Source organism: Anarhichas minor, unplaced genomic scaffold (genome assembly GCF_050575085.1).
Source record: "Anarhichas minor isolate MPS153535 unplaced genomic scaffold, ASM5057508v1 ptg000017l, whole genome shotgun sequence".
Lineage (NCBI taxonomy): Eukaryota > Metazoa > Chordata > Actinopteri > Perciformes > Anarhichadidae > Anarhichas > Anarhichas minor.
This window is the reverse complement of record NW_027466463.1, coordinates 6,293,827-6,317,315: the sequence shown is the minus strand read 5'-3', so window position 1 is coordinate 6,317,315 and position 23,489 is coordinate 6,293,827. Positions and strand designations below refer to the sequence as shown.

The following is a 23,489-nucleotide window of genomic DNA, read 5'->3' as shown; positions in this document are numbered from 1 at the left end:
TAAACGTCACATAAAAGCAGCTCTACAGCTGTATGAGCAAGAGGTCACATGAAATAAACAATATTCACTAACGGGCTGACAGTGTTCACACTCATCCGCTAAAGCGTGGTGCTGTAGCTTTTGTTTTTTCTTCTTCTGTATATCCGGTAACCTCTGAAATAAACGACAACCCGACGTTCTTTCTACAGTGTTTACTACTTTTCTGTGTCGTTTAACCGCGTTCATAGCAATCTTTCCGACGGCCCTTGAAGGCAGCAGCAGGAGCTCATCTGTTGGACACAAGGAAACTAATCAGCAGCCAAGTAAAGACTTTTCAGTCCTGTTAGCTGCGAGGCTAGCGAGCTTATAAAGTCAGCCGTCCGGACGACCACGGAATACAGACTTTTTTATGAAGTACACTGTCTTCTGTACAGTACACACCGTCCGAGCCATGTTTTAGGAACGCCGTTTCGTTGCACTAAAAGTAGCAAGGTGGACAGCCTTTGGCCGGCCGAAGCTTGCGGCTAGCTCATTAACGTTAGCTGGGGAACGAAGTGCAAGTGGAAGGCAAGAAAAATGGAGCTGGACGACGTAGTCCTGTATCAGGACGACTCGGGCAGCGCTACCATGATGTCCGAGCGGGTCTCGGGTCTGGCCGGCTCCATATACCGAGAGTTTGAGCGGCTCATCGAGCGATACGGAGAGGACGTGGTGAAGGAGCTGATGCCGCTGGTCGTCGCCGTGCTGGAAAACTTGGACTCGGTGTTCGCTGTCAACCAGGAGCACGAAGTGGAGCTGGAGCTGCTGAGGGAGGACAACGAGCAGCTCGTCACCCAGTACGAGCGGGAGAAGGCGCTGAGGAAACACACCGAGGAGGTGGGTCTCACTACGGAGCTGCCAAACTCATTTATAACCCGGGATTATGGATCAGAGGCTCGTATTATGCACTTTGGTATGATTAAACCCAATTCCAATATCTGGCAATACGCGGTGCTTATCGACTAATGTCACATATTATATCTCATTAAGCACCAATTATTACTTTTTTAATGAAATATAGCAACCATTCCTGGCATGCTTGAAGGCATCTTAAAAAGTTGTTGTTGATACTTGCCTCGGCCCACTATCGGTCATTTTGGCAGAGGCTAATTTAAGGAATAGCTACTTTAAACCCTGTTTTAAAGAAACACAGCTTGATGTGTTGGACTCTTTAGTTCCCTGTACCAGAGAGCAGCTGACAGTGTTATCACATCTGAAGCACATACTGTACTTGAGCTTCAGGTTCACACCACAATGGACACCAGCCAGTCCCTGGACACACAGTTCAGCACCACTGTAGCCTCACATCCTCAGATATATGCAAAACCAAATCGGGGATTTGTCTGATTTCTGCCGCCTCCCATTCAAATGTGAACCTTGGCGATCCTCTCATTTGATTTCCACCCAAATGACTCACTTATTGCCACGCTCGTCATTACTTCACCACTACAGGGTAGTCTGTGTTTGGACAGTGACACATTCACAGTGGTAGTCCCGGTGATGTTCTACTGCACTGTATGGAAGTCTGGGTGATGCTGTATACACCGTCTCCTGTTCCACAGCGGTCATCCAGTATTAGACTCTGAATGCACCACAACAGGCAGCCTGACGAGATGAAAGCTGTTAGATCCACACTGCCATGTGCTGTTAGCACACACTCATATCTCCCAGCTTTGCAGCTGTACACACACGTGCACTTTTTCCATCCCGCTGTCATTACCTTTTCCCGTTACCTGTCTGAAATAAAGTGACAGAGCCTTTGTTGCCAGCCAGGCACACCAAACCAAACTAGAAGTGGCGACAGTCTTTTTAAGAATTACAGCCAAGACATCCACAATGACTCCTCAAAAGCAGATTAATTTACCCTTTACTGGCTATTCTACATGTTCGTCTTTACAAAACGTTTGCAATAGTAGTAACCATAGTCCAGTCCTTTGCCTTCATCCGGCGATGATGGACTCTGTAGTTCCTGTACTTTGCCATCACACATAACTGTAAATGAAGCTAAATATGAATTGCTTTATGACGTGGATCTTCCCTTTAACATTTAATGTGGTATGCTTTGGTACTTTGCTGCTGCAGTCACTTTTCTCCGCTTAGTCTCACACACGCGGCTCTAAAACATCCTGTGGTTTCAGCTGTAGTCGAGGTTCAAATCTGTGACCAAGAAAGCTGCTGTTTGAATGTTGAATGTATTGTGTCGTGCTAGTGCTGAATGCATGGTTTGTTCTTTCCAGCTTAAGATCAATGCTGTGAGCACGACTCCAAGTTCAAGAAGTACACGCTTAACACAGATCTAAACTCATGGTCTCCAGATGATATAAACCGAAACGTGAGCTGCACCTTGAAAACATACTAAACAGAAGTTCAGATCCAAGATTCTAAAATATATCTACATAAAAATCTATAACTTATAATTGCCCTGTTATCCTTTAAATCAGAACGGATTGTAGATATATTGCCTCAAGGCTATTTTTCAATATTTTAGGTGTGTTTTTGTCACTTTTAAAGCTCAAACTCACAGTATTTCTCCTCTTAATCCTCACCCACACTCTTCCTCATGTTTTGGCATTATGCACACGAGCAGCCCCTCATATAAGCATTTTTAATAACCCTGAACTACTGCAGGGTTTTCCACATCCCAGCAGAATTAACTGTTGCCAACATGATTTAGACTGGAAAACTTATGGAAATATTTTAGTGAATTATTATTGTGAAGAAAAAAACCCCCAAAATGAATTTGTTAATTAATTTATATGAGTTTTGCCTCTCCGTATTCTCCGTGTTTTTGACATTCGACTGTTGACAGTTCAAAGTTGAGTAACGAGCCCAACAGGTCACAAAGTGGTGCGTTAATAATTTATGTCTTGTCGTAACACGTTGCTGAGGCTTTGGATAGACTCGTGCACATGGGATTTTCCATTGCTATGTTATGGGCTTACATACAGTCTTGTTCCCTCTCGCTACTGTGCGTCAAATACCTGACGCCTTGAAGAACTAGTTCCTCACCCAGCGAGCCAACCTGTTGGCGTGATCAGTAATATTCTCATGCCAGGACGAGGTCCTAGGTCTCACCCTCTGACTCTACATCCTCTAGAGGTCAGAGGTCAGCTTCTGTTCCAGTTTAGGAACTTGAACAATCACAACTCAGGATGTGGCCTTTATGGCTACAGAGGTCATAATGAAGATGAAAATATCGGATCAATGAATAAGTAAACAAGCTTTAAAATCTGAGCAAGCATTTGATGCCAAGGATGAGGGGAATGTTAGTTATTTTGATAATGCTTTCATTCATGGAAGTCAAACTTTTAAAATTATCTTTATTGAAGCAAATGAGAATTGACAATTGCATGGAAACATATCTATAGAGCGGTGCTTTTGCTTGTGCATACTACCTGGTTCTTCTGTTCATCTGCATGAAAGTCACTTAAGCCTCGGTCAAGTGCACTCACGGCGGTAACCTCTGCTTTGAAAAGTGAAGCCAATGCTGAAGTGCCTTGAACCTGCATTCTCTCTAATGTCCAGCAGGGGGCGACTCTGGTTGTATAGAAGTCTATGAGAAAATGACTCTACTTCTCTCTTGATTTATTACCTCAGTAAACATTGTAAACATGAGTTTATGGTCTCAATCTCTAGTTTCAAGTCTTCTTCAATACACCATGATGTTCATTTAGTAAATTATGGTCCATTTAGAGTCAAACAGACCATAAAGCAGGGTATGCTTTAGGGCGGGGCTACCTTGTGATTGACAGGTCTCTACCACGGTGTTGTCAGGTCTGGGAGTTGTCTGTATTTTCGTCTTAGAACTTTAACCCTTTCACTGAGTGTTTTCAGTGCATTAAAATATTATTGAATCATATTTGTTTGCCTAAAAATGTCTTATCCAGCGTCCGGTTGTACTTAGCTCCACCCTCTCGTGTCACTTCTGGTTGCAAAAAATGAAACGAAAACGTAGTCCACAAACCAATAATTAACGTCGCAGTGACTACGTCCACTTCTTATATTCTAGTCTATGAAAAGTTGACATTGCACGCTAGAGGATATTGTCAGGAACGAACTACCAGATATTTGGCGTTTACTGAAAATAACAAAAAATGTTATTTGACAGAATGTGATAAACGGTTGTATCACTGTTTTGTCAGTCCTAGAGAGCTAAATGGCAAGGTATAAATAATATTGCTAGTATGAACTTAAACAGGTGAAGGTCAATGCAAGTCTGTGTGCGCACCGACATGTAGAGACATACACACAACCTCGCCCCGCCTTTCCACATCTCCCTCATTTCATAATCCCTCAGCCACTCGGACAGCTGTGTTGATACCAGTTACATTTCACACGGCTAAACTGTCACTTAATCCAGCACACACTCAAGACTGTTTGAATGCAAAGCGTCCTTCAAACAACACCAAAGCAGCTACTTACAGACTGTTACTAAGCTAAGCCCATTTGGGTGACAAACCACTCTTGAAGCAAAGAGGCACATTAATCTTACCAAACAAACTCATTGTACGAGCCAAATCCTTCTTTTCTCTGCTGCGAGCCTGGAGGAATACCTCCTCGTAGTAGTTTGTCTCAGCGGAGGAGAGGAAAAGGCAAGGCAGGAAATTCTTGGGGAGAAACCGCACTTCCCTCAGTTCTTTTGCCCTCTCAGGGTTGTCTGCTGACCTGCAAACAACCACAGCCTACTAGCATATAATGCCAGCTGATTGATCATAATGGACCATTAACATGACATCTAGTAATACACATGAGTTGCACACTGTAGCATAGCCTCATATGACATCAGTAAAATTGTGGGTGAAAGATTAGAAACAGAAACATGAGGTTTTGAGCGGTGTGAAGTCTGTTGCCGCGTCACTTTGATCCAGAATCAAATATCTCAGGTACTCCTGGATAGCCATGTAGTTTGGTACAGGCATTCATGGTCCCCAGTTGATGAATCTTACTGATGTTGGTGATCCCCCTGACTTCTGTCCTCTCGTCAGCTGTACTTTAGTGCTAATATGCCAATGTTAGCATGCTAACATGGTAAACATTATACCCGCTAAACATCATCAATATATATTTTTGGGGTGGGCGGGACTAAGGCCTCACTGACCCGTGTTGTCCGAGATGCTCCGTTATCAACCCACAGCCAAAAACACATGAAGGAGTTGATTTGACTCTCTGTCAATTGAGTGCCAATACAGTGGAGCCTTGTCTGAGTGGGTGCGCACGCACTTGTGCTGGAGCCACGTGTGTGTGTGTGTGTGTGTGGCAGTGTGGCACTCGGGGACAAAGGGAGCATTCTACATGCAGTGTAGGGGGAAGAGTGCATGTTAAAACGCTGGGACACTAATTCTCTGGAGCGTTGTCATATGATGCGCAGCAGGAACGAGGAAGATGTTGGGAGTTGTTCTCAAAGAATGTGTTGATACAATCGGGTTTCGTTACATGTCAGCATGCGCCACCCATGCAGTGGGCTACTCTTTAATGGTGTTAATTGATGTAAATCTGAGGAGATTCCTGCTTCTTTCATTAAATCCTTCTAAGGATCAGAAACTAAGTTCAGTAACTGTTTGAGTTGTAGTTCTGTCTAGTAGCAGATTAGGGGGCACCCCCTCCTGTCTGTAGTCTAGCCCAATGCTATGCTAATGCTCTTAGTAGATTTACATGGGAAATGCTGCATTATTACCAATACCTCAGCACTCGAGATGCTCCCAGGCCCCACTGGGCCCCCGTAAATCTTTCTCCCTCAAGACCCAAATAATCTCCTCACCCCCTAACTAACTAAAATTCACAATGAGGCACAATCTATTCATATAAAAGCCCAAAGGCGGAGAAAAACATCTTGGCCCATCAACGACTGAATTGTGTTAAAAAAAGAATCAAAAGCAACGTGGTGTCTTAGAGTTCACATAAGCAGTTTGAAGAACCGCCTTTGGTAGACACCTCCAGTCGTAATGGGACGTGCGTATGAAGAGGCATTTTGTATCGGGGAGCTCAGGTGATCCTCATCTCCTTGCAGATGATATCCATCCCCTGCCCAGGGCCCGCATCACAAGACTGCATGTTTACAGGCCTGCCATCAGACACCTGACTCCGCCATCAGCTGAGGCATCAATAGATGAGCTCCCAATAAGAGAACCAACCAAACAAGAGAGCAACAGAAACACGTTTAATTCTTATTTTTAGAATTCAGTATTTCTTGGCCATTCACATTTACTCGTCTGAACAGTTTGAATGTTAAAGGGACAGTTCGCCCCTAAATCAAAATGTGCCTCCTACTGACTGGATGACTCAACATGATCTACAGACCTGGGGTCTCATTAACAACCGTTGCGTACGCACAAAAGGAGCCCTGAAAGAGGCGTACGCAGAAACGGGAGAATGTGCGCACCCGCACGGAATCTATGACCCATGTAGAAATGAAACGTTAGAAGCGTCATTACATGTATAATGATGCCTCTCACGTTTAATTTCACGTTACTTTGCATTTATACAGTTGTGTGAAAAAGTGTTTGCCCCTTTCCTGATTTCTTATTTTTTTGCATGTTTGTCACACTTAAATGTTTCAGATCATCAAACAAATTTAAATATTAGACAAAGATAACACAAGTAAACACAAAATGCAGTTTTTAAATGAAGGTTTTTATTATTAAGGGGGGAAAAAAATCCAAACCTACATGGCCCTGTGTGAAAAAGTGATTGCCCCCCCCCCTGTTAAAACATAAATTAACTGTGGTTTACCAAAGTAATTGAGATCTATCAGTCTGGAAAAGGTTACAAAGCCATTTCTAAAGCTTTGGGACTCCAGCGAACCACAGTGAGAGCCATTATCCACAAATGGCGAAAACATGGAACAGTGGTGAACCTTCCCAGGAGTGGCCGGCCGACCAAAATTACCCCAAGAGCGCAGCGACGACTCATCCAAGAGGTCACAAAAGACCCCAGAACAACATCCAAAGAACTGCAGGCCTCACTTGCCTCAATTAAGGTCAGTGTTCATGACTCCACCATAAGAAAGAGACTGGGCAAAAATGGCCTGCATGGCAGAGTTCCAAGACGAAAACCACTGCTGAGCAAAAAGAACATAAAGGCTCGTCTCAGTTTTGCCAGAAAACATCTTGATGATCCCCAAGACTTTTGGGAAAATACTCTGTGGACTGACGAGACAAAAGTTGAACTTTTTGGAAGGTGTATGTCCCATTACAGCTGGCGTAAAAGTAACACGGCATTTCAGAAAAGGAACATCATACCAACAGTAAAATATGGTGGTGGGAGTGTGATGGTCTGGGGCTGTTTTGCTGCTTCAGGACCTGGAAGACTTGCTGTGGTAAATGGAACCATGAATTCTGCTGTCTACCAAAAAATCCTGAGGGAGAATGTCCGGCCATCTGTTCGTGACCTCAAGCTGAAGCGCACTTGGGTTCTGCAGCAGGACAATGATCCAAAACACACCAGCAAGTCCACCTCTGAATGGCTTAAGAAAAACAAAATGAAGACTTTGGAGTGGCCTAGTCAAAGTCCCGACCTGAATCCGATTGAGATGCTGTGGCATGACCTTAAAAAGGCGGTTCATGCTCGAAAACCCTCCAATGTGGCTGAATTACAACAATTCTGCAAAGATGAGTGGGCCAAAATTCCTCTACAGCGCTGTAAAAGACTCATTGCCAGTTATCGCAAACGCTTGATTGCAGTTGTTGCTGCTAAGGGTGGCCCAACCAGTTATTAGGTTTAGGGGGCAATCACTTTTTCACACAGGGCCATGTAGGTTTGGATTTTTTTCCCCCCCTAATAATAAAAACCTTCATTTAAAAACTGCATTTTGTGTTTACTTGTGTTATCTTTGTCTAATATTTAAATTTGTTTGATGATCTGAAACATTTAAGTGTGACAAACATGCAAAAAAATAAGAAATCAGGAAGGGGGCAAACACTTTTTCACACAACTGTACATCCTCTTTATCATGAACAGTCAAACCAGCAGTGTTGTTTGTGCTTGACCTGTTGATAACTGTGAGCACATTTCAACTGTTAAAGATGTAAACCAACTCAAACCTCAAATCAAACTTCGCTTGATATTTCATCAGCGCTGTCCGCACCCCGGAGCGCAGAGGAGAGACCGAAGTACCGACACACGTGGTCAGCTGATGGAATGATCATCATCCGTAAAATACCGCAGCGTTAAAGAAATACAGAACAGAGCGTCATTCGTTTTTAATAATCTTCCAATACTGTGCAGATATCCACCAAGTACGATTGTGAGATAAATCGCTGCGGTGAACACGACTTTATTTCTTCAGTCATGGTTCATATTCCAAAGTGACAGATTCAGCATACTGAACACGGACAGACTGTAAACAGCTGATGAGTATCAGAGCTCACTGGAGCAGAGGAGTCACCATGGTGACTGTCACACACCTTCTCCGGTCACCTCACCTTCATCTTCATCACCTGCACAAAAGGATTGTGTAATATAGCACAGTGCCAGTGATGTGTTGCTGTCAGGTTAATGTCTGCATTTACTTTTGTTCTAGTTTTTCTTCACTTTCTTTAGATATTTGTCCCTTCAAAGACCCGCTCTCCATCAGATCTCTATAAAGTTTCACCTGATCTAATCTGTCCACAAACAAAGTGTAAACTGGCTTCAGGGAGCAATGATTGACCCGCCATTACATGGATTCAATTTGGATTTAATGGTGGGTTTGGAGCTGGAGGCCGTTTGGGAAGCTGGGTTAAAGTCCCAGAGTGTCCATTGTGTGTCTTGAACCCTGACCACTTGATACCCATTTGCCTCCCTGGTATCAGATGATGAATATTTCCTTTATCATCAGGCAGTGGACCCAATGTGCTGTGAGATGGTTCATCTAGTTCCTCCTGATAGACGCTCATAGAGGTCTGAGTCCCACATCCCCCGAGAGAAGGGCTGAGGTTCAGAAAAACAGCTGCTGTGAAGATCGGAAAAACAACCTTGATGCTAATATCAACTGTTACTAACTTGCCCATGAAACTGTGTCTGCACACGCACACACACACACAAGCAAGCTGTTGGCCTTTTCTGTTTTGGTGAGAAGGCTGGTGATGTGCATCTGTTGTGCAGAGAGCTTAAAAATGACTTTCACAATGGACAGATGCTCTATTTTCGAATTTAGTCAATAACATCTCCATTTCAACCCCCAACTCGACTTCACGCACACTGGAAGGGCTCGATGGTGACGACTGTGGTCAGTCAGAGCTGAAGCAGATGTCAGACTGGCTAAGAGGAGCTGACATGTCTGTCTCCTGCTGCTGCTATACACAAAATCATCTCATCGGTCCCTCACTGGGAGTTTCACAAGTTTAACAGCCCTCGTGTGAATTCCAGCGCTTCGGTTTAATAAATGCTGTGTTCTCCTTCCCTCCGTTTCCTGTCTCTTTCTGCAGAGGTACATCACCTTGGAGGACTCCCAGGACGGCGAGAAGAAGGATCTCCAGTGTCGACTGGTGGTGTTGGAGTCGCACACGCGTCAGCTCGAGCTGAAAACTAAAAACTATGCAGATCAGAGTAAGTCCACAGACGCTGGTTTCTACTATACTTTACCACTATTATACTGGAAAGTCTAACACACACACACACACACACACACGATACCCTGTGAGCAGCATGGACAGTTTGCAGGTCTTGTGACTGTTAGCCTGATGTGCTGGAGGGCTGAGTGACTCCCATGTCTCCACTGAATAGTATAAGTGCCAGCCGTGTCTACTAAATATGCTGTAATAGAATAAACCAATCATATTCCAAACCCATAAAGGTTTAGTGTGGAGTACAAGAGGATTTTAGGGAGCTAAAGCTCTTACTTCCTTCTACATTTTTTCTTTTTTTTAGTAGCATTCTGTCTCTAAATCAAAGGAACGGCTAAATGTCTAAGACATTACTATAAAAAGTGAGCGATCATTCTGTCTTTCTCTGAGCTAGGAAAGACTTTTAATTGTCCAAGACAGACTTTAGTCTTCCTGAAGTCTCCAGAGCGTGCTAGTCTTACCATTAAAAAAAAAAAAATAAATAAATAAATAAAAACAACCTCATGATGTGTGCATGACTGCACTGTTGACGGTGTGTGACTGCTTGTTTTTCCAGCGCGGTACCGTAACGCACGCCTCCTACACGCTAAGGGAAAATTGAGAGCTCTCAGCGAATGTCTTTTTATTTCTTTCGATGCGACACTTCCTCTTTTCTGTCTTTGAGTCACACACAGGGACATATTTGAACACACCATCATCTTCATTTTCCTATTTCATTACATACGGGAGAATAGGAGGATTAGCTGCTTGTCATATGTCACAGTAACCTAAATGTCTTTTGGACATTTGGTCGGCCAAAACAAGACATTTGTTGGGCTCTGGAACGTTATTATTGTCATTTCTTCTCTATTTTCTGACATTTTACAGACCTAACAATTAATTGAGGAGTAGATAGAAAATGAGCATATTAAAGTTAGGGTTGGTAATATTCCTCAAAAACATTTTTTGTTGAAATTCTCATTACTTCCCGACAGCAATCAATAACTCAGAAAATATATGAATTAATACATATTCAGGCTTTTGGTGTGGGGCTTTCCTGTAGGACCACTTCCTGTTACTCTACACACCTCCGTATGTGACCTGGGTTATTTCTGCTCCGCTCTTTAACCACTAGTTCCTCTATCAGCCCTCTCATAAGCACACTGAATCACAGTTTACGTCACTCTCTGCAGCTGCTGTTTGTACTGTCACTCGTCATTGCTCAGGTGTTTTTCTCTAAATCCTGTACTTGGTTCTCGTTAAACACCCGAGAGAGAGAAAGAAAAGGTTATTTCTGACTTAAAAACTGAGCTGCAAAGCATGAAGTATGAAGGGTGCTGAGAATGAGTTGTAACTCTCACTTTTACGGATTAAGTCGACCTTTTTGTTAGACAACATTTAGTTTGGCTGGGATCTGAGATGGACAATGGACTACAACTGAGGCTGATGGTGGCTCTGTAGAGACAGGTGGATTGATTATAACCTGTTTTTTTCCTTTTGAGTAGATGGTAACTCCACATTCGCTTCCATTCTTCACCCCGAGGTTGCTTTTATCATTACAAACCACATACATAGTACATTCAAATGCAACCTTTTAGACCGCCGTAATCAGAGACCCAGGGAGCTGATCTGTCATTTAGCATAGATTTAAATGTTTGCATCATTATTGCTGTTCAGCTGTTGATGATGTTGAGTGTTTGATTGACATTTTCAACTGGATTGAAGATGATTGTTTGAATGAGTTTGATTCCATAGCTGAGCCTGTGATTCAGAGAGGCTCTCTGCCTGGTGTGGCTTCAGAGGGGTTTGTTGAGGCACGGTGGCCCTCCTCTGGCTCTGACATGTTACTGCAGCTGCTGCTCTACCACCACATCCAGAACCACAGAGTTAAATCATACAAAATCAGTTTGAACAGTTTGGACCATGATTTGTCAAATCATTTCTGTATTTATGTTAGTCAGTTCCTATAAGAACAATTGCCGTTTTGTCAGTGAATCTCGCTGCGATCCTGTGCCTTCTTTTATCATGTGTGCTTTAAATAAATGTCTCTTTTGTCCTCCAGTTGGCAGGTTGGACGAGAGAGAAGCGGAGCTCAAGAAGGAGTATAACACCCTTCACCAGAGACACACTGAGGTATGCCCGTCTGTTTAGTCAACAAGGTGGTTCACTGCTCTTTTTTTAAGTCCAGATAAAATGCAGTAATAAGTGAACAAAATGGAGTGACAGTAGCCGTGTTCCCATTCACATATGTTTATGCGCATTTTAGATTTTTTGAAGTATTGATTAGAAAACCTGTATGGAGACTGCAACATCTGATTAAACCTCCTTAATCTTTACGCTTGCTTAATTTTTTGTCTTTGCCAAAAAGGAGTTGATGCGCTAAATGGATTAGGGAAACACCTTTGCAGAATAAGTTCTGATGTAGCCAACATTGAACTCACATGACTGATCAGCTGTCTGTGTCTTCCCTGATATATATCTATAACGGCCTTGTCCCCGGACGGCATGAAACATCTCCAATACCAACTGACATGAAAGAACAATCAAAACCTGCTTGATTTAAACATATCCCTGTTTCATTTTTTCCAGTTCGCAACCAGAACTTTGTCTTCTACTCTGTTTCTGGCAGATTACAGCCATGCGTGAAGCGTAGCCTACACTGCCAACCTCTGGCCAAAGTATGCAGCCTTGTTTACGCGCTCCAAACCAGTTGATGGAAATGCGGCTAATAGGCATTTATTTTTTTCACGGCATTTCAAAAGTTTGCTTAAAATTCGCTTGACAATTGAATGGAAACACGACGAATAAAAGGTTGAAGAGAGAACACATTTGAATGTCTGTACTGTGAGTGGTGTGGAATGGAGTGGGGCTAGTTGAAGATGATTAAAACATGAAGTATCCAAACGTGAAGTGTGTGTCTGCTAAGCCGTTGGTCCGCTGTGGTCTGTTATACATTATGCATCACTAACAGATGCTCTCAGGCCTCAGCAGCAAACTGCTGATCTGAATAATGTTGAATAGAGAAGCTGTCACCTACACACTGTTGCTACACAGTCTAACTGTCACAGCTGTGTCTGGACACAGTCTACTTCATGTGAGTGACTGTTAAAGATGGCAGGAGTTACAATCAAATATAGCGTAGTTTGGGAGCAACATTTAGTTTTGTTTCCTGAATCCCTTTTTAGAAGTACCGGCTCTTTGGAGAGTCAAATACATATAATTCAGTGGTGGATTAACACCAATGTGTACCATCCAGATTGCAAAATGATTGTACAAAAATGTAACCGTCATCAATATCAGCTAATTCCCCCGACTCTCTGTGTGCTGCGTACCTTCCAGATGATCCACAGCTACATGGAGCACCTGGAGCGGACTAAACACCAACATGCAGTCACAGCAGCTGAGTCCTCAGAGGCAGGCGCACCGGCCAGAACACGGTGAGACGTCTTCAATGTGGTGGTCGTTCGTTCTTAACATGTGTGTGTTCACCTGAAACCTACATGATAAGTCAGTCCTATAAAAGCAGAGACTTAAAATGATATTGAAGCCCGCGTAGCAGAAGCTCTGCTCTTTAAAGCTATTATCCATTCAGATTTTTAAACTGCAGTTTAATCGATGTCACAGCCCTCTTTAGGGAACACTTAGTTTCTTTGAAAGACATTTAAAGATTTTTCTACACTTTGGGTCGACACAATTTTAAATACTAATTGTTAGATTGGAGTTTCTATTGGCCTAAAGCTAAAGTGGGTGGGAGTAATGGACACAATACGATTGTTTTATCTGCGTAAATGGTCCAGATCTGTAGATATGTACTTTTTGATGATGCAGCACTCTGACACGGACTCCACTTTGAGAATCACTGTTTTAATGTACCATAGACTCCCATGTGCATTCAGGCAGCCCCCCCTGTATTTCCTAGCCCTTCACTGTCTCTTCCCCCCCCCCCCCCCCCTCCCCGTTAATGCAGACAACACTGCCAACCTCCCTCCCTCCCTCTTTCTCACACACACGCACTTTTTGACCAGTCCCCCCTGTGTGGCAGCCAATAAGCTGCAGCCTGAGAAGAGGCACATGAAACAAGCTGCCTCAGCACCCAAAAGAGAGATTGGGGGGGGGTTGCCATCAGAGCGAGAGAGGGAGAGCGTCGGAGTGTTCTAGACTGACCAGCGGCAGTCGCATCTCGGCAGAGGAAAGGAAGCGTGAACGAGGAAGGGAAACAGTCTCGGGTGCTAGATGAAGACACTGGAGGAGAGGAGCTGCTGCCAGCCCCTCCCTTCTCTCTGTGGAGGATCCACTGCTCTGCTCCGTGTGCCGCCGCTCTGCTTTTCATCAATCACTGCCGCTGAAGCCACCAGGATTACTGTTTTGTGACCGCTGCTGTTTCTGCCTCTGACCCGCTGCTCTGCTGCTGACCGCCGGCTAGACGGATAAAGCATCTTTGACCTCCGCTGTAGACATACTTACAGCAGTTATTAATGTCCAATCGGAGGTCTGCCAAGAATTTGGTGCTTCAGTGACCCCCCCCCCCCCCACACACCTCTTCTGCTGCCATCGCCTGAGCCCCCCCCCCCACCTCCCCCAACCCACTGGTCCTGCGTTGAGGCACCGGGCCATGATCTGGGGGGGGCCATGAGCCCCGGGTGTATGCTGCTGTTTGTTTTCGGCTTTGTCGGGGGAGCGGTGGTCATCAACTCTGCCGTGCTGGTCTCTCTGTCAGTGCTGCTGCTGGTTCACTACTCCGTCGCCACCGGCAGCTTACCTGCCCTGCCTTCCTTACCCTCCTTACCCAGAGCCAGCAGGTATAACGTGTGTGTGTGTGTGTGTGTGCGTGTGTCTTAATGTATGATGAATGAATGTATCTTCCCCGCTAGCACGCTGCCAGCTTGTAGCCATGCTGGCAGCGTGCTACGGAGCAGTGTTGCTGCCATGTGGGTGTGATATTGTCAGACAGTATGAGACTGCACTCTAAAAGTAGGTCAAGAGAGAGACGGGGGGGGAGAAACAGCAGAGTCATGTGTGGAAGACTACAGCACCTTTTTAGATATGTCACCACAGTTTATAGCTGTTTATGATTATTCTCGTGTTTTCCAAGATGAAATGGTAGTGGAGGACCGATGCATGAGCATGTGTTTTTGTTTTTCTTCCTCACCCAAATAGTAAAAGCCAGCATTGGTTACCATCAGTGGCCTGCATGTGACCTCTTCCTCTCAATATGGTGGTGTGTCCATTGTTTTTGGGCTGCTGCCGGCCTGCTGCTCTTTTCAGTGGCAGCCATTGTTCTGCTGGACTGTACAATGTTGTTTTCTTTCATACCTAGCCACTGGAGTGAGAATAGCTGCCGGTGTGTAACCGATCTGGTGCAGTGGAGGGTGCAGGGTATTTATATCAATGCGTTTTTTTGCGTTGCTGAATATTATTAGACTTTCAGTGCCCGGTGTCGTTGTGAAATGGGAGCTTGAACACGAACACCTCCATGCAAGAGTGAGCTGGTGTTATTTATGAGAGCCGGAGAGGGTGACAGATATTTGTTCATAGTCAGTTCTTGGCTGACCTCCTAATACAACACACACGGCAGAATACATCTCCTCATGTCCCATGGAGATAGATACAAATGGGTTTGTGTTATTGCTTGAGCTAATAAATGGGAGAGGATGGAGTTTATGAGGCAACCAGCTTTATTTCTCTTCCCATGTCGAGCTGACACCTCACCGCAAAGTCTCGACTCCGACCCGTCACGCAGTTTATCTTTTTCCTAACTGATTACATTATTCTGCTAATCTGCTTCCACTGCACCGTAAAATGGACGGTAAAGGCTGAAAAGGTTTAACTACCTGCCCATTTTAATTTAGCAAAAGCAAATTAAATGTATCATCTGTCACGCAAGTGATTTCAGGCTTTTGTGAAGTACAGTAGCTGTTGCACCAAACTTTCTTCATCGCTTCACACGAGAGCCTTTTCTAGCAAGTGTCTCTTTCTCTATAGGAACCTCATCACAACATGGAGAGAGAGGGTCAAAACATTCAGACCAATGAGAACTTGTCTAACCTGGTTTAGAGTTTAGAACATAGCCCAGACGGTGCACTTTTAAATCGCACACTATAAATCACATGTTCTTGCACCATCTCCGTGCTTAAGGTCTCCTAACTCCCAAAGAGCGGCTGTAGGGATGGCGATGTTGTGCTGTCGGTCGGTTGGACAGTCCAGCACTTGTAGCATTTTGTTCCCAGACGATGTATCCTACTGACTTTGTTTGTCCGTCCCCCAGCGTTTCCTCGAGCTAGCGTCGTGATTGTTGACATTTGCGGCTTCAAGTAAAACGTTCTGACTTCTGTTGGATGGATAGCTTGGACATTTAGCACATGTATTTATATTCCCTTCAGGATGAACTGGAATACCTTCAGCAAACCCCTAACTTTTCTATTTTGGAGCCATCGTCACACTCAACGTTTGTATTCGTCCGATATTTACTTTTATGATCAAACACCTGCAAGGCGAATGATGTCCCATCGGCCTCGGCTATGCTTTGTGGTTAGTGCTTATTAGCAAATGTTAGCATGCCAAACGAAGCTAGCGACCACGTTACGCTACACATTATATGTAAGCATTGTCATTGTTGGCACGGTGACATTAGCATTTAGCTCAAAGCACAGGCTCAGTCACTTGTGTTCTAATTTCTTACAGAATTGCTCATTTCCCTTTTGAATCATCTCTCCTTCCTTATGTCCCTGTATCCAGAAAGGAGCGTCCCATCTCCATGGGCATATTCCAGCTCCCTGGGACTGATGGTATGACCTCTGATCTCCAGAGGGAACCTGTGGACACCCCTTCTGAGCCGTGGCGATTCAACAACCTTAGCCACCCGCGGTCCAACACCAGCCTCAAGGTACGACACGCAGCTCCACACATTGTGATGAATTTAAACTTTTTTTTCCCGTTACCGTCTGAAGTTGGCTTGTAGTGCTTCCCACGGATCGGACTAGTGACATCATCCCCAGCTCACTTAAAAAGAGGTTGTGGAAAAACAAACCGCAAATGCTCCCATGCCAGGAAAACACCACAGAAAATGGTACATTTCTTTTCAGGGAGAAAGAATAGTTCAGTGTGACCAGAATGTTTAGCAGCCGCTTGTGTGTGTAACGGGGTGGCTTGGAGCCCAGCGAGCAGAGGAAGTGGTGCCATCCGGGGGCCTGCCTTTAACCTCAGGGGAGGGTTGGAAGGACAGAGTGTCTTCACATTGTTGCTGTTGGAAACCATGCTGCAAGCAAAGGCTCCATCATGAATATTAATGAGCGCCGAAGAAGTATTCATTTGCCGTTACTACGCTCGTACAGGGTCGGACGGGCGTTTTACAGCTGGCTTCATAGTTGGCAGCCAAAGTGGTTGATGAGTCCTGGAGTACAATATACGTGTCGCAGTACTTCTTTCTTACACAACTTCTTCTCGGAGGCACTAGGCACCGTCGGTGCAGATATACAGCGGTGCCTTTGTGTTTGGTCCTCTGACTTGACATTTCCCAAAGATTTACAGTAAATGATCCACTCCCCCCTCACTGAGGGAAGTGGCATGTTTGTGTGTGTGAATGTTTTTGGAGGGTTGGGGGAGAGCCAGCTATTATCAGCAGAGCAGCAGTGGAGGGAAACTTCCCACCTATTGGCTGCTCAGTGCGTCCGTAGCAACAGTAAGTGGAATGAGTCCTAAGACCCAGAAACCAGGTCGGCATTTTTGCTCTTCTATTTCACGCCTTTTGGAGCCCATGTAACCCTTTTTTTAACAGGTTTTTGGTTAGATGCCTGAAATAACTTGTGGTTAAAACAAGCTTAATAGATTTTAATGTATTGTTCTATGACATACTTCAGTCAATAGCAAAATGTGAAGCTTTTACATGTCTTAAAAAAGGCGGTTGCTACCAAGTGGCTAAATGAGACTACAAAACGTCATCACGCCCAGCACTAGTTCTCCTTTACGGTGGTGGCGTGAAGTCATGTGACCGTCTAGTTCGTTTATAGCTTAACGTTAGCTTTTCTGCCTATTGTATTCACGCTTTAAAATTCATAAAAGTGATGTGTAAGTATCATAAACTTCTGTTTGCCACAGAGCTTAATTTCCGCAATAATACAAAAGCCAAATAAAACCAAAAAAACATTGGATTTTAGTCGAGGGAACCAGTGCGATGCTAACTGCCGGGTTAGCCTACAAAAATTGATCATCTCTGCAGCACTCTATATAATGATGGCAGCATGCAGGTATAAAAAGGAAATAATCCCATCAGCGTTCAGAGAGCTGAACCAGACACAAGAAAAATATACATATTAAAGAAAAAAACAGCTTTATTCTGTAATATTATCTCATTCAATGTCTGTGTTCAAGGTGACCGAGGGATCCTTCCGTACGCATGCTTTGTTGATGTCCTGATTGATCCTGTTCCATCAGGCCCTCTGCTATTTATAGGACTGAAGCCGCCGGCATTAACGGATCAAAACAATGAAATCCTGCGTGCCACAAAGGGCTGCTTAGAACTAATGAAATGTTTGATTAGTGCTGGATATCCTGTTCATTTTCATTCATACGGCCTTACTGAGCCGGTCACCTTGTGGACTAGAAGAAGCCATAAATACAACACCGATCACTCCCTCTCATCGCTCTCTGAGTTCAGGCTTTGTTTTATGTTTCACACCAGTGACTAAAGGAAAACGGTTGTTCTGTATAATATAATTAAATATGAACTTTTTAGTTTTTTGCTTGAAATAAGAAGGAATGATTGTTAGGAAATATTAATGAGCAAGGTCTTTAATATACCCTCAGTTTGAGGACCACTCCTCTCCAATCAGAGTGGAAGGGGAACGTTCGAAGGAGAATTTGCCCAATCGGGAGGCTGATCAGGACCAGGTAGACCTGCCTGTCACTCGTGGAGAAACTCGAACCAAACTGACCGAGTTTAGTGGTTGTTTTGCAGACGTGTCTGTGGTGTTATTAAATACAGCAATGCTAACATAATGGCTATACCTCACAGCTAATAGAAACTGCATGATGCTGACCTGTTCCCGTTTTGTATTTCAGTTTGTTTTGTGTTTTTTTTTTTTGGCATGTTTTAGTAGGAAAAGAAGATGTGTAAACAATAACCATAAAAAGACTGCCTTCCATTTAGGTGGTTATCAGTGGCTCATAACTTCTTATAACCGTCAGGATTTACATGCATATCTTAAAGGTAACATGTGTAGGATTTAGGGGGATCTATTGGAAGAAATGGAATATAATATTCACAACTATCATCAATGTATAATCGCCTGAAACGAAGAATTGTTGTGATTTTGGTTATCTTAGATTAACGAGCCCTTCGTATCTACACAGGGAACAGGTCCTCTTCACCGAGACCGTTACGTTTCTACAGTAGCCCAGAAGGGACAAACCAAACACTGAATCTAATGAGAGACTTTCACTTTAAAAAAAAAAATATATATTATCTGTCTGTATTATCTATTTGTGACGTGAGCCGCAGAGTGCAACACCGTGATGACTCGCCTTCTTCGTTAGCGCAGTCTTGTAAAGGGAGGAGTTAGCTGAGGGGTCTTCAGTTGGTTGCAATCTGCAACCTCACCGCTAGATGCCACTAAATGCCACACACTGGCCCTCGAAGGCTGTTTTGACACTTCATCACAGTTTTGATTGCGGTTGTACATTAGCCGAATGGATATGAGTTGTGTCCCGGTTGCATGGTGTGGTTCGGTTAGTGTTTGTGTTGGTTTGAGCTGCATGGTAAGCTGCACACTCTTTGACACAGTTGGTTTTAACATCTTTTATTTTTGACTTAGTTCTATTTAAAGAGAAGAAATGTACATTTATGTGTTAATGATGTTTGAAGATTCTAATAATCATTCAATTATAAACAATCAAATAGTTTATGCGGCTAACGCCTCTATGCAGCTGGGAGGGGATTTATTTACAGCTTAAACTGCGGCGGGTTGATATTAATAAGCAAATAAACACGTATTGTTGACTTAATGAAGATCATAGTTTTGTCTTTTGTTTTTCCCTGGCTCTCTTCTTCTCCACTTCCTCTTCCTCCACCTTAAGGATGAATTGTCCGGTTTCAACCGCGGAGGCTCCAAGTCCAGTACGCCAGCCAACCAGGGAAGTGTCTCCAAAAGTGGAACTCCTGTGTCCTCACAAGGTGGAGGCTCCAAGTCCAGTACGCCAGCCAACCAGGGAAGTGTCTCCAAAAGTGGAACTCCTGTGTCCTCACAAGGTGGAGGCTCCAAGTCCAACACCTCCATGTCCTCTCAGGGTGGTACCTCTGAATCCAACACCCCCACGTCTACACACAGTGCTAACTCTCAGTCCACCACGCCGCTATCGCCTCGCGATGGAGCAGCCACGGGAATGAGTCCGGCGTCCAGCCTGGGTGGAGGGTCTGCCTCCGTCACACCCCTGTCCACTGCTGCCTCCGATGTTGCCACGGAGTCTGCGGAACGGGAAGTCTCAGACAGGCTCAACAAGAACCTGGACTGGAGCAGGGGAAAGCCAGAGAACAGTAAAAACATCGCGGCAGTGCAAGAGGGACAGCAGAGTCAGCATGGACGGGATGGTCAGGACTCTGCCTTTAAAACACATTTATCATGTTCATCCCCCTGTTTGAGTGTACTAGCTCGCTCATTCTTCTTCTTTTCCAAATCTCTGCTGGTTGTATTAGATGGAGCAGACAACCGGGAGAAGTCTGAGGTGCAGGCCATCATAGAGTCCACCCCTGAGCTGGATATGGACCTCGATGGCTTCAGAGGAGCAAGGTACAGGACTCGATCAGACGTTTTGTCATCATCTAACTATAAAGCGAATCTCTCTCTGTGTCCTCGTATCCCGAGAACCGTTCCATCCGATCCGCTCAGCTCTTCACATAGAGTCCAGCATGTCGTCCACAGCGAGCCTCTACAGGCCGCGGCTCATTCACTGCAGTTTACTTTTGCTGCTGGATGCAGGAAATACAACCAAACTCTTCTTCATATATCTTCACATTTACTGTAAAATGTTAAAGGGTGAGGCTGGCATGGCTCTATATGTCCGAGAGACCCCCGTTTACCTCCTATTTAAACAATATCATGTCTCCCTCCCTCTCTATCACCGGCTAATTATTGTGTTCTTAATAGTTTGTGGACAGCAGTGGAGCTCTGTCACAGAGCAATAAACATATTCAGAATGACATCCCAAACTAATGTTACACGTTATAATGCCAGTTGGAATTGTTACCAAATTGTTTTAAAAGTGGCGTTTACATTTATTATGATGGCAATATTTTGCTAATTATCCATATTGCAATATCATTCCCCCTTCCTCTCGATGATCCTCATTTCCTCCCCTTCTTGTTTCACATCTCCTCCCCCGACCTCCTCCTCCTCCTCTCCGCCCAGCACACCAACTAAAGGTGGCATAGAGAATCTGGCCTTCGACCGCAACACCGACTCTCTGTTTGCGGAGCTGTCATCCGCAGGCAACGACCTGATAGGAGACGTGGACGATGGAGCCGACATGCTGGGTAAGAAGCCTCCCGGACTTGATGTTTTAATGTCATCAACGGCTTCACTTTCACAAACCGTTATAATCTCTGAATCGTCTCTTCCTTTGGCTGCCCGGGCTTGTTTCATCCTTTACAGATGAGTTCTCTGGTGTGTATCAATAGATTCCCTGAAGATCTCGTTACCAGCTCCTTATTCTCATCATGTGTGTCCTTGATTCTGTGTTCGGTTCCCTCTGTGACTTTCTGATGGATGTGCAGAATAGTGAATAGTGCTACTGTGTTGTGAAGGGCAGTACCACCATAGACTAGAGATTGAGTACACATGAGACTATTTAACTTACTCACAGTCTCATAAACCTCTTCCTGATTTGTTGCATGACCCTCAGACTACAACTTTCTAGGTAAGGCTGAGAACAATGTGTCACTGAGTAGGATAGACATAAGAACCACTTCTTTATTGATGAGATCTTTCAATAACATGTTTTATTTTCTCCTTTTATGATGGAGCACACCATGAGATGAAACAGTCTGTATTCACATTACGGGTGATCATTTTCAGGTATGGGTCGGGAAGTCGAACATCTCATCCATGAGAACGCCCAGCTGCTGGAGACCAAGTAAGTGATCAGTAGAACTTTCTTCTTTTCTTTTTTTAAAGCCATCTTTCACTCACGTGCCCCATTAACAAAGACAAACACTTTTACTTTCACAAAGGACTTTTAACACTGAAGTAACTCCATTTCCTCTGCAGACATTGCTACATTAGTGGGTCATGTTACCCTCCCGATTTATTCTGTATATGCTTGTTGTCATCGTTTCTTGCTCATGCACTTTGTGTAAGGCATAAGCACTCGCCGGCCATTTTTATTCAGCCTTTATTTAACCAGGCTAGTCCCATTGAGATCAAGGATCTCTGTTACATGGGAGACCTGGTCAAGAATAACAGCAACAAAGAGTTTAACATCAAAAACAACACGTACATTTGAGTAACATTAAAAATGAAATAATAATAATAAAACATTTGCAAACACTTTTTTATTAAATCAAATATAAATCACGCGGCAGCAACTCGATGCATTATGTAGACGTAGTCAAGAGCGTCTGCTAAAGCTGAACCCAAGCATCAGAATGAGGAAGACTTGAGTGACTTTGAAAGTAACATGGTTGTTGCTCCCAGACCGGCTGGTTTGAGTATTTCAGAAACGTCTGATCTACTGGGATTTTAATGCACAACTCATTGATTTTCCTTTCATACACTGACTTTTGCCATGCAAGGTGCCAACCTGCTCATCAGGAGCACTGAGGGTCAGTGTGGGTTAGCGTCTCGCTCACAAGAACACTGGAGGAGCCGGGGAATCAAACCAGGAAGTTTCTAAATGACTAGACGACTGCTCTTCTGAGCTCTTCTGAGGCGTGCCACCTAGAGCATGATTTGAAATCATTGCACGTCAAACTGCCAATTGACATGTTTAATGGTAACAGATGCTGTTCATTGGCATTGAACCTAACATGTCCCACCTCTGTATCAGTGTTTGTAACTGTGATTTAAGTCCTTTTCCAGGAGGTGCTGCTGGCTGTTGGTCTGCGTCTCGCTGCACTTTATTCTAAAGATTGATATTGTTGAGAAACAGGACAGTGCTGCCACCCTGTGTTTAGTGACGGTATCACATTTAGAATGTCCATGTGTATTTGTTTCCAGAAATGCTTTGAACGTGGTGAAAAATGACCTCATAGGACAAATAGACGAGCTGTCTTGTGAGAAGGAGGCCCTGCGAGGTGAGCTGGATGCCGTCACTCAGGCCAAGTCCAAACTGGAGGACAAGAACAAAGACTTGGAAGACGAACTGAAGAAGTGAGTTGGTTTGGCTTCAAAACGCATAAATACATGTCTACTATTGCATTTGAGTATCTACTGTTTAAATGTGGTGGCGAAAGACTTAGCATTTGTGTGCTCTCTTGCAGGATTCGAGCAGAGCTTGAGGCCAAACAGAACGTCAAGAATGACAACGAGGATGATGTGAGTCCTTGATGTTTGTTTTGATCCGAGAGAGTGACACACCTGTATGGATTAGTGGCAGAAGTTTGTTGAACCATTAGTGGTCCCTTTTTAAATAGCTCCGTAGCCCTCATATTGATCATCTGAATTTAAATAAAATGCCCGTGTGTCGTACATATTATGTGTATTGGAGAGTGGTTTGGTGTTCTCATGCTGGTGTTGTGCCTGCAGAGCGATGTGCCCACAGCACAGAGGAAGCGCTTCACCAGGGTGGAGATGGCCAGAGTCCTGATGGAGAGGAACCAGTACAAGGAGAGGCTGATGGAGCTGCAGGAGGCCGTCCGATGGACAGAGATGATCCGGTAAGACAGCAGCAACGGAGGCAAATGGTGGACAATATGAAGTACTCTAGGGCTGAACAAATGGACGGACATATCTAGTTTCAGTT

At 44.2% G+C, this 23,489-nt stretch overlaps 1 protein-coding gene across 6 annotated transcripts in view; it reads left to right on the top strand.

Moving 5' to 3' along the window:
- The first annotated feature begins 52 nt into the window (after positions 1 to 52).
- spag9b (sperm associated antigen 9b) overlaps positions 53 to 23,489 on the top strand; it is a 35,800-nt gene continuing 12,363 nt past the window's right edge. For 3 of the 6 annotated variants that reach the window (XM_076093122.1, XM_076093124.1, XM_076093121.1), the window contains exons 1-12: positions 54 to 855; positions 9,423 to 9,543; positions 11,602 to 11,672; positions 12,879 to 12,976; positions 16,275 to 16,422; positions 19,611 to 20,121; positions 20,227 to 20,320; positions 20,939 to 21,063; positions 21,605 to 21,662; positions 22,745 to 22,897; positions 23,008 to 23,062; positions 23,273 to 23,403. In XM_076093122.1, the coding sequence (XP_075949237.1) occupies positions 556 to 855; positions 9,423 to 9,543; positions 11,602 to 11,672; positions 12,879 to 12,976; positions 16,275 to 16,422; positions 19,611 to 20,121; positions 20,227 to 20,320; positions 20,939 to 21,063; positions 21,605 to 21,662; positions 22,745 to 22,897; positions 23,008 to 23,062; positions 23,273 to 23,403 (1,865 nt within the window). In that variant the 5' untranslated portion in view covers positions 54 to 555. Of the gene's footprint in view, positions 856 to 9,422; positions 9,544 to 10,846; positions 11,007 to 11,601; positions 11,673 to 12,878; positions 12,977 to 16,274; positions 16,423 to 19,610; positions 20,321 to 20,938; positions 21,064 to 21,604; positions 21,663 to 22,744; positions 22,898 to 23,007; positions 23,063 to 23,272; positions 23,404 to 23,489 lie in introns of those variants that run through there. The other 3 variants (XM_076093120.1, XM_076093123.1, XM_076093125.1) reach the window with 3 other exon arrangements.